The following is a 16,723-nucleotide window of genomic DNA, read 5'->3' on the forward strand; positions in this document are numbered from 1 at the left end:
AACAACATATAACATATTTCATGTAGTCTGGACTTCTTATATGGTTTCATGGCTAGGTGGAAATTAGGTTTCTTTGTAGATAAATATTGTGAAATTTTTAAAAATGTTGAGCATTTTTTGAGTAGAAGATGTCTACTTAGCCAGGAAAAGGCATTATCTGAATGTCACTTTTTAATAAAAACACTATAGAATTTATGTAGATCAAATGATTTGGTTGCTTCTTGGAGGAGTGACATTTAGTGATTTTTTTTTTAGTTTGTGAAGCATTCATGAAGAACTTCCGACTCAGAGAATATATGTTATAAATTACTTGAGGATCCCAGTAAAAATTACTGGAATTGTCTAACTGTCATCTGAATTTTATTAGATTCATCTAGGTGAATGTCTCTGTGTTGGGAAGAAAAATGTATTGGTAATTTAAAGTGTTGAATCATCATGAAATCATTTAATCATTCCTTCCTTGCTACACTGCAGTGAACTGAGAAAGATGGTAGATTATACCAACAGGTATTTTGATACTTGGTGGTGGGGGTTTTTTATAGATCTGTGAAAGGGATTGTAATTATAGTGAAGTCTGTATAAGACATTGCCACTTCCTGACCGTGCCACAGAGACTATTTCATTGACAAAATCAGCTTGCATTGTTAATCATGTTGGAGTGCTGACTCTTCTCTGTATACTGTGTGCTTACAGAAAGTCATTAAAACATAATGTGTATTTCAATTATAGGGGGATGCTGGCGAGAATGGACTGAAGGGGGACACAGGAGAAAAGGTAACACCACTTCTTGGCAGAGAAGAAAATGTATGCCTTAAGCATGCTTATAGTATAACCAACTAATGAAAATAATAATTGTTCAAAAGAAAAATACATTTTGAGCTGAGTTTTTTTAAAGGTGAGTGATTTGGTGAGTTCATTTTTATGAACAGCAGAAAAATTTTCACTATTGTGTCCAACTAAGCATAAGATTTCTTACTTTATACAGCAGTAGCTCTAGTACAGGATATATCAGCATGGTTGTAACTAAGCACTCCTCTGTTGAAATTTGCATCATACAGAAGCTTTGGTCACAATCTGCCAGTTGGAACTGCCCCTTTGAATTACAGCTGTGTTTTCTGATACACGCTTTAACTTTTACCCTTCTGTGTTTCCATCAGAGTGGGACCAAACCAATATGGGACAAAAATTGTGGTATCATGATAGGCAACTTCCCTCCAAAGTTAGCAGCTGGAAAAATCAAGAGTTGATGATAAACACACTTTAAATATTTATTCCAAGTGACATCAACAATAACCTCACTTTATACCTTCGTAGTCTATTGTTGCAAAGTACCAAGATGTTGCAGAAATCACCAAAAACTAGGTTTTTGTCAAAACTCTTATTTTCCTGAGTTTTCTTTTATGTGAGACTCATGCTTAGAAAATTGAACTGGAGTTTTGAGTGTGCTTTCCTTACACAAGCCAGTCTTTAGCAGTCAGGGTAAAGGCAGTGCTGCACATTAGAAAGGGTCAGACACACTGATCTCTTCTGGCCATCATTTTTTTAACTGATTTGCTTCTAAAAACATTTATTTTAGTGATTGTGCTTGGGCAGAAGCATAAGCACTTTTTCTTGTACCCCTGAATGTGTAATGCTTAACCAACTTGCAACTTTTCAGTGCAAGGAGAAACTTCTGGTGGATTTACCAAGCTGGTAAGGAATGTATGCAAATCCCTCAGGAGCTCTCATATGGGTACAGTAAATCTATACTTTGAAGAGCACTAGAATTTTAAGGCAAGTTCTAAAATGTCTAAAAATAGACATTAGATTTAAGAATAGTCAAGTTACTTGATTCTTAGAGTTAATTTACATAGTACTTTATTTGTAGTCATGCTTATTAATATAGATGAAAGTTTTAAGAACCTTATTTACTTACATGATATATGCTGGTAACATAATCTGGATCCACTTTTACATTATTTAAGAATATAATCCACTTCAAATATGAATTGAGATTGTTGTTCAGATAGATAGTTCTACAACAAGTAAATGGGAAATTCATAATCTCTCTGGGATGCCTAGTGTGGCTAGGCCTGTTGCTTTTCTACTTTATTAGGCTTGGGGATGAGCTGCATCCATGAGAATGCCCATATTGCTCTGTGATCAGCAGTGTGCACATCCCCCTGTTTGGGATTCTTTTTGAGGAAAGAAAAAAGTTCTCTCCTTCTTTCAGTGGGAGATCCTTTCTGCCCAAGTATAAAGTTTTAAATACTGCTGTGTGAACTTTCAACAGTTAGGCAGTAGAGTTGGGATCAACTTGTGGAAAATGTAGGTCATCAGGAGACTTCTTATTTTGCTGTATCTAAAGAAATTTCAAGACAGCTCCTGAACTTCATAATGCAGATGTCTCCCATCTCTTCTAGGTTTTATATGACATTCAGAGGTGGGGTGGCAACATGGGAATATATTCTGTTTGTTTGGAGGGCACTGCTTTAACCATAATGGGTTAGAATCTTCTGCATTAATTTTGCCAGACTTTCCAGAACTGTGACTTCTTTGACTTTCAGTATTTTTCTTCTTTTTCCCTGCCTACAAGACAATCTGCCCCCCAGAAAAACAAAAAAAGGATACAGTTCTTAGAGGAGAGCTGCAGCTTAAAGTTTCTGATAGGTAGCTTTGCAAACAGTCCTTTCTAGAGAGCTTAGGAGGGTGGTTTTTGATAGATAATTTAGGAATAAGCATTAAACTTGGTGTCATTACATTACATTGCACTTGAGCTACTTATCAGGGTTTGTAATCTTTCATGTTCTTCAGCATAGGGGGAAGTTTTTTGTTTAGGAGATTTAATCCATAGTGCATAAAACTTAAAAGCATTTTTTTGAAAGCTTAAATAGAGTTTCTGTGAGATAAATAATAAATTTTTATTCATATGATGAGAGAGTGAGATACCACATGACGACAGATTCAGATTTGGTTTAGGAGCAGGTTCCTGTTTGTGCAAAAAATGTAGCTTCATTTTCTGAACTGCTGTACCTAGTGACTCTCAACTTGACCTGAGACTTCAGAATTAAAATGTCTTTGTTGAACTGTCCTACTTCGAAGACAGTGTCAATGCCAAGCTTGAGTTCTTGCTTCTGTTCTTCCACTGTAGCCTTGGTCCCTAGAAACTACCAAGGATCTTCCTTCTTTCTATGTGTTTCCCTGCTAAAGTTTCTTCATTTGTAAACTCTCTTGACTCAGCAGTGAATTGTGAACATACTGTACTGTAATTTTTGTGTCTTATCTTCTCCATATCCTTCATTGCCCTTTGAAATGTTTAACCATTTAATGGGTCTTGCTAGTTGCTTTGGCTTTTTATAGCTATGAAAGGTTCTTGAGGCTTTCAGTTGTACGTGTTTGTTAGGGATATTAGCAGTGTTGCTCATGCACGTCTATCAGAATGAGGCAACTCAGATTATCCATTCATGTATCAATCTCATAATACTGATGTTTGTGTTTTCTTCATTCAAGAGCTAGCTGCAGTAACTGCATATTTCTATTCTTCTGAGGCCAGTGAGCATGTCAACCAGTACAGTTTAATTTTATAAGATCATACCAAAAAGACACCATGCCCAAACCAGCTGCAAAGCTATGTCATTCATAGAAACATCAGGAATGGGTGTCTCCTGTTTATATTTTGTACAAAGATTATTAAACATTTATACTGTGCTGTATGTCTTCACAGTGTATTACAGTACTGGCTTCTATTCTACCTATGTAAATTACTGGCATGCTGCTCAGGAGCTTGAAGTTGCTGCTATGTAGCAACTTTCTACTTTTAGTGAACAATGTACATTTATTTTGAGTAACGGATAATTAAACAATTTTTCAAATAGAAGCCATGCTAGTCATCTTAAGGAGTATATAGCCTAACTAGCAAACTTCTCAGTAGGTTTTTTTTTTGTTTTCCTTTGGCATATTGTTTAAGAAAAAGAAAATGAACTAATCCTCTGTCCTGTGCATATCAGTGCCTGTGAAGTCCAGTCAACCCAGCAGAATGTAAATCTTTTTGAATGCTAGATGCCCTCTCAGAACAAAGACCTATCCTGAATATGTAAACTACCATAGCTGTCTCATCCCGTGTAGTATAGCCCTTAATGCATTAATCTATCCATTTAAATACACTGGAGTTTTGAGGAATTAAAGCTATGACCTGTCCTGATGGAGATAAACTCATAGGTCACTGGGGTTTTTTTTCAATGTGAATCTTCATTAGCACAAAAAATGTTGTCAGTTGAGTCCTGACACTTGCCATCTGTAAAATTAGGTTAAATGGTCACTCATACTCTTTGTAAATGAAAGTGTATTATTTTTAATGTAGATCAGCAATTTAGAGATGTCAAAGTATGTCGCATATTCTGACTGTGTGAAGTATGTTTATACATCTGCAATTATTAGATCTACATTATTAGTTGTGAAATTTGAGGTTAACTATAATAGATGTTTGGATGAGTGAAGCTAAATGTCTTTCTACATGGTCTTGAAAACAATACTGTTCCATTTCTGAATCACACAGATGTAATTAATTAGTTAAATGCTTGTGTAGCAGCACAGAAAACAGGCAGTCTTGCTATGCAGTTATTTTGCTATATAATGTTGCTATACTCTTACATGATTTATGTGTTTCCTGAAAAATTGTTTATGTAATAAGAATGATTATTTCTTGTGGATTTTGTATCAGGGTGACCCTGGCTCTTCTGCAGCTGGAATTAAGGTAATGCAGTTCTAAAAAGTTGTGCAGGGAAAAGAGGGATGGTTGCTCCATGTTACTCTACAGTGTCACAGACATTTTGGGTATCATCAATGTTACAGCTTTCCACAGCTCCATCTTTAACTTATTTTCTCAGTTCTCATGTCTTTCATCTGTTTCCTTTTAGGGTGAACCTGGTGAATCTGGACGGCCTGGACAAAAGGTACTACTTGGAAATGCTCAGTTTTCCTTTTCTGCTGGATTTGTGATAAATTATGTTACATCCATGTTACTACTGGCGCCTACCGGTACTGGGATGTGTCCAAGGCAGTACAATTTAGTAGCCCAGTGCTGTATACATTTGGTCTATGTTTATTTTGTATTTTAAAAAGGCAGAGGAATGATAATACTAATTAACATGAAAAGCAATTTTGACTAACCCACCTTCCCTTCTAGCCACAGCACACTTCTTGCGTTCAAACCTTACCCTATTGCAGCTGGTGAGACTAACAATGAATGGCTCTGCTCCTTGGGTGATGGCAAACTAACCCTGAATGTTTGATTATTAATCTTCAAACTGTGGTACACTGTTAGTTGTCATCAGGAAGAAACTAAATATTGGTTAGAATCTCATTCACATATGCCTGTGAGGAATCAAACCATCAGTAGCATGCAGTGTATTTGGAAGGACACAGAGCAGGTAATGCTGCTCTGTTCTTCCTTCCAGTATAAGAAATTCCCCTGGATGCTGTGTGGCTGAGGCTGCTTCTGCAAGGAAAGGTCCTGCAGGAGTTACAGTAACTGTACTGCATGATGTCCTGTGAAGCTGGGGAATATGCCCTTTAAATCCACAGTACATCAAACAGCTAATGCTGTGCCTTCAGCTCCATTTTGTGAGAGTAGGGGGCAGGTCCTGGAGGGAGAACAAAGACAATGAGAGAACTGGATTTGTGCATTGCAATATTTTGTTTCCCTCTGGAGCCATTGGCACTGTTCTTGCCTCTTACAACATTGAAAATATTCCACTGCACACTGCTACCAGAATCAAACAGAGTCCTTCTGCCAATTGAGATATTCCAGACAGACAGTCAAGAGCTAGAATTTTATATAGTGGATGGCAGGACAACCATTTTCTAATACCGGAGGTATTTTGGTGACTAAGCAAAACCCCAAACCACATATAAATAAGAATAAATTCTTTTTATTTAAGAAATTATTACTCTCGTCAGAGAATAAGTAAGACTATTATGGTTGCAAATGCAGTTTCTTAGTGAAGTGGAGTTTTAATTAGGAAAAGTAATCAAAGTAGTTTAAAGCTATCTAATCCACAGAATCAGTCAGTGTGTGCATTCTGCAGCGTATGCTTTGCTTGGGTAGTAAACTAAAAAATGCACTTAAACGCCTGTGGAGATTCAGACTCTCATTAACTGGCTGCCATGGAGGCAAAACTAGTGGTGATTTATCAGCAGGCTTCTGCTTCTCAGTGCCAGGCACTCAGATTTGATCTAATTTAATCAACATGGATGAGTGAAAGGTATGCAGTTCAGACTTTCTGTATTCTCACTTTCTTTTTCAAACCAAAGAGGGGCTTAGTGTCTTCTTTCCATTCACCCCATGATTTCCCAGAGTCACACTCATGTCCCAGCCCCAACCATCCACTCCTATAATATGCCCAGTCAGCATTCCTCCTTCAGGCATGTCTGCTGCCCTGCACCCCTGCTTAGCAGGGACTTTTTCACACCACCAGAGGTTGTGGAAGGCTCTTTCTTCAGTTGGAGGCATGTCTCTTCCATCTACCATCATCTCAATGTTTTTCCTCTTCTCTGTGTCCCATTCATATTTCCTTCCTGTGTCCTCTTTTCTTTCTTATATTTTCCTTTTTCATCTTCTTCTAGTTGTCCCTTATCCATCTTCTAAGGGCAAATATGTGTTGAGCTGCCCACTTTAATACTATTTTCATGACAGTATTTCAGCAGTCTGACAAGGCTGTTGTGGGCCACACTGTGTGCCGAGGTGACAGAATGACCTGCCCTGCCATTATGTCATAGAGTTAGTATACAGCCTTGATTTCTTTAAGAGTCATTCTTCTCAAATCATGCTCAGAATTTTTATATTAGGAAAGGTCCAAATAAGAAATTACTATGCATTCATCTACATTGCTAGTTGTAATTAAATAATGATCGATTGAATTTCGTTTCATATTGGTGTATCTTTTAGGGACATTTCCATTGTTTTAGATTACTGTGACTCCGAACTAGCTTTGGTGGATTCTTGCTGCTTATTATGTGTGAATGTATGGGGGTTAGCTCTGTCTCAAGACTAACTACTACAGCAACACTAATATAATATCAATTATAAATATTCCAGTTCTGTGCTTGCAAGTGAAATTTCATGCTTCCATGATTAAGTGGGATAAGATGATGGTTGTAGTGCCATATGTATGGTTGCTCATGCAAAAAGTGCAAAGACAGAGTAGGGATTTGGAGTTACTCTTTTGTCAGTGCAGTGGAGCATTATTCTTTTGCAAGAGTTCTAGCCCATTTTCTGCTTTAGAAAGTGATAGCCAACGTACCAAAAAGTGTCTGTTGACAACGAAATCCAAGCCTCTGTTCTTTCATCTGATTTTATAGTTAATATTTTGAGACTGGAATCTCTCCTGTGCTTTCAGGCAATTTGAACAGTTAGAACTTTGGAGAAGCTAAAGCAGACAAAGAAGCTGTTAATCAGATCCTTCTATACCACTTAAAATCATTCCATTTGGTAAAGTGATTTGCAGCCCCTCTATTGCGTTTTTCATTTTGTGGCAGAATGTAATTTTGTTATAAGTGTTTCAAGTCTATTTAATATCTCTGCCTCAAAGAAGTGTCTCTGGATAGTGCAGTTTGATGAACACCTATATTATGCGTAGATGTGTTTATGTTTGTGTCTGTATTCACGTGTGTATGTGAGTGTGTGAATGTATGTAAATGTGTGTGTGTGTACAAAAGCACATAAAATATTTAAAAGCACAACCTGTAGTATCAGCCCAAACCGCAGAGTTGAAGTCTGGACTTCTGTAAAGCTCATGAGTGTAAAAAATCTGGAATATAGTTCAGTTCATTACAAAGATAAAAATTGGCTTCAGAGTTCAAACCTGAACTTCCAGAAGGTTCAGGGAATATTCAGATCCAAGGTGCTGGTTAGAATCCATCTCTATTAAAATAAAATCCCCAGCCTTTAAAATAATGCTTATTCACATGTTGTTGCTCTTTTTCTGTTCATCATCTTTATTTCCCCAGACAACATCTTCCCATTTAGTTGATATCTCAAATGACCATTTGTGAGAATGTTTTCATTCTTGTCTTAGACTTATTCTGAAATTAATACATTCTGTTTTCAATACTTGTTACAAAATTACCTTGCAAGTAGAGTTCTATAAGTCTTTCCATTGCAATTTTAAATAAGCAAGGTTTTTCTGGGTAGAGCAGTAAAAGGTTACATTCCCACTACCCTTCTTGACACTGTGTATATTCAGAGATAAAGAACAAGCTCTGAAATGGTGTTGTGGATAGCTCTATAAAACTGAGGGCCCAGTTATAATGAGGCAGTCCTGCTTGAACTGTGCAATTTAAACCAAGCTCTTCTGAATTGCTTTGTAGCTGAATCAGACAATCACACAGCACAGTATCTAGCTCAGAGTAGAAAATGGAACAGAATTAACATCTGTCATAAGTATGGAATTTAAGTGGCAGTGTGTAAAATGAACCAGTGCTGCTTATTTTCTTCTCTTTTGCTGAAGGCTAATGTGAATTCGTATTTTGCTTTCCTGACATGGATTTTCAGCCTGTGTCATCTTCACATTGAACATTCCCAGAAGATATCTTAAGTTCTTAACGTGACTCTTACTAATTGTACATTTAAGTCACTCATTTTGAAAAAAAATTGCTTCTGGAGCTGTCTAGCAATCATTCATGCTCTTTCATCTTGCTGCAGAATTTACAGGGCTGTTCAGTGGATAGTGACCATCACTGGATAATGTCTGTAATATTATGTAATTTTCCTATGTAGGGTGAACCAGGCCTTCCTGGGCTTCCTGGACTCCCTGGAATAAAGGTAAATAAACTGTAGTACCTGTTGTACTGGGTGGGAACACCGCAGTTGAGGGGGGAAATGCAAGAATTTGGCTCAAATGGATTTAATGTACTTGTCTTACATATTTTTCTCTGTCTCTGGTATTAAACTGTGTTTTTTTACAGAAAGTTCTCACATGGAAAATTGGTTAAGTGTCTATGAGTAGACAAACAGTATATCTTACGTTAAAATATGAGGCAGAGCATTCTAGATATTTCTTTAAAAATCTAAAATAGTAGAGGTTTTTGTACTTTTTTTCTTTAATGGAAAAGTCTTGTCATCAAAGTTTTACTTGGTTTCCACTTCGATGTGTGCTTTCCAGTAGCAATATTCTATTGAACTAACCAAGCCTCCAGCCAGAGAACTGCATTAATTATACACAGGCAATGGATACCTGGCTCCGTTGACAAAGATACTCTGTGCTCCATTACACAGCAGTGCTTTCCACTGACAAGTCAAAATGTTTTAATAATATTATGCTCAGTATTAGCTACAGTCCCTGACACAATACCTGGTTTAGTCCCTGGCTTCCAGTGTGTCTGGAATCTTTGGGTAAGTTGATACAAAAGACACATAGTTGGTTTAGTTCTAGAATAAGTGGTTGCATTGGGAGCTGCAAACATTGGCACAGTTTGAGCTGTAACTTTGTAATTCTGCACAGAGTGAGCAGATACATATATCTTGAGCTTTCCTGGGTCAGAATCACCACTTTTCCTTTGTGTCAAGGACTGTCCTTTCAGAAAACAAAATCTCTTTGAAAGTTTTTCTTTGCATTCCAGTATGGCCCTGTGTATGTCTCAAGGAGAAAGTTTATAGGATTTCCCCCATAACAAGGAGGATAAGTCAGAGACCAAACCCTTATCCACTGTGGAAGGATTCAGGATTATCTCACGGAATGTAACATATGCAGTGATTTCCTCAAGGGACCTGTGAATTGCCACAGTTTTGGAGCACAATGTCCTGTCTGTATTACTGGTAAATTGTGGGGGAAAATTGAATGTGTGTATTAAATTTTGTGTGTTGTAACAGCGTCAAATATAGTTCCTGTGGAGGTTGTTCATTTTCTGCAAGAATAAATGCTATACTGAGTAGTGAAGACCATGCAGGAGAAGAGTCTAGTGTGATTAAACTATTTTTATAAGGGCCTTTGGCAGCAATCCATATTCTGTTTACTTGAACAGTGAGGAAAGAGGTAGCTCAGTTGGAGGTCAGTGGGGCACTTGCCTGAGGCACTCATCCCAGGGACACTTGCCAAAAACAACTGGAGCTGCTGCTGGTCTTTGGGGTTTCCATGTTCATGCAGACCACATGTCCATGCATTTAACCAGTAAATAAAAAAGTCTACATCTGAGTGGCTGCTCTGGGGAAATTATTTGTTGGCAATAAGAATGGCTAAGAAGGGCAGCTTCCAGAATCACCTGAAATACAAAATGTGAAGTGAAAAAACAGATGAAGTGTGGGAGTTTTTCCCAGTGAAAATTTGTTTCCAAATTCAGTGGATACAGTGGAAAAACAGTGCAGTTGCCTGCAGAGCAAAATGGAATAATTTGGTCTAATATTAATCATTTAGGAGAATACTTTCTCCTGTTTAAAATCCAGACCAGAGGGAGAACGATGATGATTCAGTGAAGAAATTTCATCTAGTGCAGTTCTCCATTGAGGTGACTACCTGAGACCTGGATGATGACAAGGAAACAGAATGTGTACAGGACAGAACAAAGGATATCTGGTCACATCAGGCTTGCAGGATGGTTGCTGTTCATTTCAAGGCATTTGTAAGCTCTGTTTTATTAAGCAGTCTGTAGTAAAAAAACAGATTCTTCTGAGTCACTGAGACTGTGTCTGTGACATGAGAAGTGGTAGCAGAAACCAGAGAATGGCTGAAGTTAGGAATATGGGCACTCATCAGCAAAGGAAAAGTAGTAGTTTCCCTCCTTTTGTCACCCTCCCTTTTAGCAAAGATTTATGTGCCACCATGATAAGATCATTGCATCAATTTCCAAAAACAACATTAGTGCTATCTCATGGAGAAACAAATTTCCAGTGATCTGGTGTTGATCAAAAGCTACTTTGAAATAGCAATGACCGGATAAGAAACTTGAGCGTGGAAGAAACTCAATTGTCTGGACTTGGAATCAGTTGGTGCTCTCATCTTGTACAAAACCCAAAGGAATCTTACTTGGAGCAGTGACTTCTTTTTTCTTCTTCTTCTTTTTTTTTCTTTCCAGAGTGATCCTTTTTGTTTGTTATGGTTTTTTCCTGGAATTTCAGGTTCTGTTCCCATGTGGACTTTATAAAACTCTCATAGATACGTCTTTGCTATTCTATCTTAATGGTGATATGCAGTAGTGGTATAACATCAGAGACATAGCTGAAGCCTCTCCCAATGTCATTGCAACATCTAAGAACTTGTTACAAAATGTAAGCTTCCATAAGGAAAATTTTTCTTAACAGACTATAACATTCTCATGCATCTGTGTGCCAGCCCAGTAGCTGTTGGCAGAGACTTTTCAGGCTTTTCTCCAAAACTTTGCAAGAGGTAAGGAGAAGATCAAGATTCAGGATTATTCTACATGTTGAAAAATCCTAGATGTAGTTCTTAATTGTTAAATATTAAGTCCCCTTTTCCTTAAATCTGTTAGTTGAACTTAAAATTTCTTCCTTGTGTATGTTTCTCTACAGTGGTAGGCTGTATTATGAATTTTTTTAGGTAATTGTGCACATGCACAGCACTCTTCACAAAAGCAAAACCAACCTGTACAAGCACAAATGCTGTGCCAGGCAATAGACCATATCTCTCCAGCTGTAACTCATCTTTCTTCTCATGGTTGAAGAAGCTTCCCAAGACATTCAGTCATCCGTGTTTCAACATACATAAGGAATTAATGAATACTAAAAATTGAGAAACTTTCAGCTTATAATGCTGTTTCAATTAATTTATCAGTGTTCCCGGGAACCCGTAAGGACTTGGCTGAATGTGATACTGCAGTCTAAATAAGTGGCAACATTGGACAGACATGCAAGTATCATATCTGAATTCAGGGTATGCAACAGGGTCTTTTATTACTTACTTTTCGAGACCCATTCACTGTGCACATGTGGATGTTTTGGGAGTTCTTCCTATTCTTTTATGTTCTCTCCTCCTTTGTCAGTTGGTGCCATGGAGGAAACACAAGTGCAGTCAGTTATTTCCAAGACAGTGAAGAAACTTTGACATACTGGAGAAACGTTTCTCAAGCACCTGTTGCTGTTTAGGAATGGCTGGAAATTTAATGAGCCCTGAATGTGTTCTACCTAAACTCAGAATATTAACTCATCGCTCTACTATCCCCCAACTGCTGCCAAGCAGACACAGAAGCCTGTCTGTGAAACACAAACTTTATATATCTGTTTTACCTCGTAACTTTTGCGGGAAGATACCTACAAAGCAGCACTTGCTTAATGTAATGGAAGTCATGCATGCCCTCATTCACTGTAATGTCAGACATCTCTCAAATCTGTTTCATTGCTTTTTCTAGAATTTGGCCTATACAGTCCTCAATTTCTTCACTGCAGTGAGAAGCCTTCACAAAACACAAGCCTTTTCTCAGTAACGGCACTTTTTTGCAGGATCTAGATTTTCTAGGGTATTTCTGGCATTTGTGCCTCAGTTTTTAAAGCAAATACTGAACTGATGCTTACAAGCACATAAAATTTTTTATCTTATTGTGCTCAAGAAAACTGAACCATTGGGTGGTTTGACATGAGAAGAGAAAAGCTGCTTAGCCCTTCTGCTTTGGGGAAGTATGAAAAGCTTTCTGTGTTCTAAACTTCATTGGAAGTGGCTGATTCAATAGACTTGCCAGTATGGAGTGTCTTGCATCTTTCTATACAATTACTTTGGGTTGGCTTCCCTGGGACTGTGCATGAGCAAGCTTTCAGAAAATCGGGATAAGTATATGAGAATTTGAATCAATTTTATATCCTTTTATTTTTCTTTTTATGAAAGCAAAAGTGGTTCCAATTTTTTTCTGTATCTAAATTTCTTTTTTTTTTCTGTGCCTACTTGCTCTCTAAAGTTCTAAAGACTAAAAGACTCTGCTCCACAGAACATATTTTTTAAGGTCTGAAAGACTTGATACTACTTTCACCCAGTTAGTTCTGTTAGAAAAGAGAAATTTCAGGGGAAATGAGAGAATTTTCCAGCTGTAGGCATAGATGTTAATCTTCTATTTAAACTCTTGTAGAAAAGAGAGCAACTGTTGTTCAAGCTTATGTTAAGAACTGATTTTGAGACTCAAATCCAGAAAATGAAATCATCACTAACGTTGGATGGTATGTGTGTCAGGGGTGCTTACTTGGGTGTTCTTCAAAATTAATTCTTCAAGTTCTTAATAATTTCTCAAAAACTATATCCTCCAAATATCTTATTTTCTGTCCTGAAAAAAAGATGAAACACAAGGAATTGAAACACAGAATGTTGTTTCCTCTGAGGCTTTTAATTGTTGGAAGACTGATCTTACAGGAACTATTTAATAACATATATTTTATTGCATAGCTTAATTTTTCATTGTACAAAAAAAAATGCAAATCAAAAATTTTGAAAACAATTGAATAATGTCAGAATCCAACACCCTACTGTGTTCAGAAATCAAGTATTTTGTCATCCACAAAGAAGACTTGACATCAGTAATCTGAAATTATTTCTCAAATACAAAATTTTATAATGCCAGAAATGAGGGCATGCAATAAAGCTCCTTACTTTCCAGAAGAGCAACAAAATTCCTTAGATTTATCATGTAAGTCTTTTTTAACACAAACAAATTGGGGCCAAACTCTTCATCATTTAGTAGTTTGGTCATAGCAAAGAATTAAAAATTAGGTGCTCATTACAACAGGTGTTTTTATTCTGTCCTCAAAATAGTTAACATGCTGACTTGAAATATAATTAGGCTTAAAGTAAGAAGTCCCTTATATGATTAATGAATACAGAATTAATCATAATCATTACTGGTTTTGATGGCACTCTTCCAAAGCAACATACTTTCTAGGCAGACAGAACTTGGAAGCAAGAAGAAAATTAGGCTCACTAAAAAGCAATATATGTCATACAAAGTGAGGCTTGTTGTGAAACCTCAGGGTTTCAGCCAGGTTGTTTAGCCAGGTTTTACTTCCCTAACTCCAAATGAATCATAAAGTCTAAATACGCAGTTGGAAATTCTAAACCACAATTGTTTTTCTAAGTTTAGAGAACGATTAGGGAGTAAAGATATTGTTTCAAATGCAATGAGTGAGCCAGACAACCTGTTTTCACTGGCAATTTCTGAAGCCAATTCTAAAGTGATATGAAAAGCCTTAAGAAAGGCCTTATAAAATGGGGTTAGGATTTTTTTTTTTATCAGATTTCCTTGAACCTTGTTCATTTCCTTCTTAGGAGCTGAATACTGTAGGCATCCTGAGAGGAAAATTCCCATGGACATCAGGCTATATATAAAATCCCTCTAATGCCCTTCACACAGAGAAAGTACTCTCTGACTTGTACAGACTAAGGCCAGTTGAGTTTCTGAGAAATTGCTTCACTGGAACTCAGTGTTGCAGACAGAGGGAGGGCACGAGCAAGCGCAGCTCCATAGACCACTATGGATTGCTCTGTTACAGGATCCTGTCCTCTCCAGAGTGGAGGAATTGCAGTGTTTTGGTTAGATAGCAACCTCAAAAAGAAAGTCTTTTAGGACAGTAGATGGCAATTTATGGAAAATCAACACAGGTACTCATGAACAAAATCCAATTTATTACAGCTTCATAGCTGTTCTTCAAACTGTCTTTCATCTGGGTTTGGGGTCTTTTTTGATAGCTCTTCCATATATCCCCACCTTTGCAGGATTCTTTTGGTAGCGTTAGGCAAAGAGGATCATCATACTGTTTTGGTTTTAAATATGCTCATAAGTGAGCCAGGGTAACACTGAAGACATTCATTGGTCTCTTGATGTAATTAAAATGAGGACCCTTCCAAATCAGACCTTGTCACAAATAAACTTTGGGGTCTCCCAAAGACTGTGACTCTTGAAGAATTTGCCTGCTGGCTCATGCCAGACACAGAAAATTTTGGAGGTCCACTAGACCTAAAGGCAGGAGTTGGAATCTACAAGCCTGTCCAAAGCGGTGTGTTCAAGCATGGTTGTGGTTTTCCTTCAGCCCACACAGCTAGGTTTTCTGTTTTATGAAAAAGGCAGGGTGCATCCGCCTTTCTGGAGTTATCCAAAGAAATTCAGGATGCTTTGGCATGGTTTGCCAACTCCAAGGTGTGCACACAGGATTTTTTACCTTGGTATATTTGGATTTCCAAGAGAATTCCAAGGAAAGGTGTTTCTGTGTGGCCTAACTTGGTGCAGACCTGCCAGTGAGCCCAGGCATAGAACTTCCATGGTCTTGGAAATGGGGCTGACATTGAACAAAATATTTTGTGACTTAAGAATTGAAATTACATTCTCCTTTCATATTCATGGTCTAAGGATTGGTTTAGTCACATTTCTGTGGATAGAGAAAATACTGTAATAATCGGATGTAGCTGGAATATAATAAGGTAACCAGGAGACTTAAAGGTAGGATGGGAATTTCAGAAATGGAAGAGACTTTATTTCATTATTATAGGAAAGTTGTGGTTTGTATGGCTTTGTGCAGCACAGGCTTCTTGTTTAGGCATTCATTGATCTGGATGGGAAAACATGGGTATAGTCATTGGAAGAATGATTAAAGGAGGAAGAACCTTTGTGGGAAAACAGTGTACCCATCAACTGCTGTTCTCTGCTGATTATGCTGATGTTTGCATCAGCATAAAGCTTTGTATTTCAGGCACTGGGAGAGGAGTAGGTGTGTCTGTGAGAACAAAGTTTCAGATAATGATGGTGGTGTGTGTCCCAGCTGTGCAGTGAAAGCTAATTCTGACGAAATATGGTATTAGAACTACATTGTTAATAAACATTTGCCAAATTAGTGATGTTTAAAACAGAAGCCAGCAGTGAAAATGTTATTTCAACTACTGTACCTTTTTAAAGCAAAAGTCCAAGTTTTAGGAAATTATGGATTCTGTAAAACTTAAAGATGACAGAGTGAACTGAAGTGCTTCTTAGGGTTAACCTCTAATACCAAAACAAGCCTCTGCTTCAGCCCATGGAAGCTTTGATCATCCCGAAAAACAGTTTTAATTATGCCTAGATAATAACCCTTATAAAAATCTGACTATCATCTGACGTAAATTACAAGGTGACTTTTTAATATTAAATTCTGATTGCACTCACATTACACCCTTTTCTGCTTCAGACTGTTATAAGATGAACATTAACAATGTTTATGAGTGGTAGTATGTAATTTGTTATCTGACCCTCTAGTATTTCCACAGTCAACAAATACTTGAGAATGAAAATGAGCATGTGTGGAGGTAGTCTCTTAAAATATTAAGGCATAAAGGCACTAAAGATGATTCTTAATATCATAACACCTCACTTTTCTAGACTGGAAGAAATGCACAAGCTTGTTTTTTGTTGTTTTTTTTTTAAACCAAGTTGCCTGTGTTGTGGTTAATACATATTGCTCCAAGTCTAACAGTGGATGAAGTTTGAATGCTGAAATATGCCTTGTTGACCTCGTGTGCAATGTGGTGGTTTCAAAGCAGTGATTTCATAACTACACCAAAGGGTTAAACTAAAATGTGTGACAGAGTCATCATTTGCTGATTACTTTCTATACAGCTGCCAAACCATACTTCAGATGGCAATATCACAGCTTCTGTGTTTCCTGTCCCAGCTTTAGCAGGCAAAGAAGATTGCTGTACATTCTAACTGGATCAAACTGATTTTGTTGTAAGAAGTTGTAGTGAGATGTTTGGAAGAGTATTATAAGTCTTGCTGACTCTGATCCCTTGCATTC

The 16,723-nt window shown here is 37.4% G+C and overlaps 1 protein-coding gene across 1 annotated transcript in view; it reads left to right on the plus strand.

Moving 5' to 3' along the window:
* COL25A1 (collagen type XXV alpha 1 chain) overlaps positions 1 to 16,723 on the plus strand; it is a 295,085-nt gene that overhangs the window by 242,545 nt on the left and 35,817 nt on the right. The window contains exons 15-18 of the mRNA XM_062493773.1: positions 730 to 774; positions 4,700 to 4,732; positions 4,896 to 4,931; positions 8,756 to 8,800. Coding sequence (XP_062349757.1) covers positions 730 to 774; positions 4,700 to 4,732; positions 4,896 to 4,931; positions 8,756 to 8,800 — 159 coding nt within the window. The remainder of the gene's footprint in view (positions 1 to 729; positions 775 to 4,699; positions 4,733 to 4,895; positions 4,932 to 8,755; positions 8,801 to 16,723) is intronic.

The sequence above is a fragment of the Cinclus cinclus genome, chromosome 5 (genome assembly GCF_963662255.1).
Source record: "Cinclus cinclus chromosome 5, bCinCin1.1, whole genome shotgun sequence".
Lineage (NCBI taxonomy): Eukaryota > Metazoa > Chordata > Aves > Passeriformes > Cinclidae > Cinclus > Cinclus cinclus.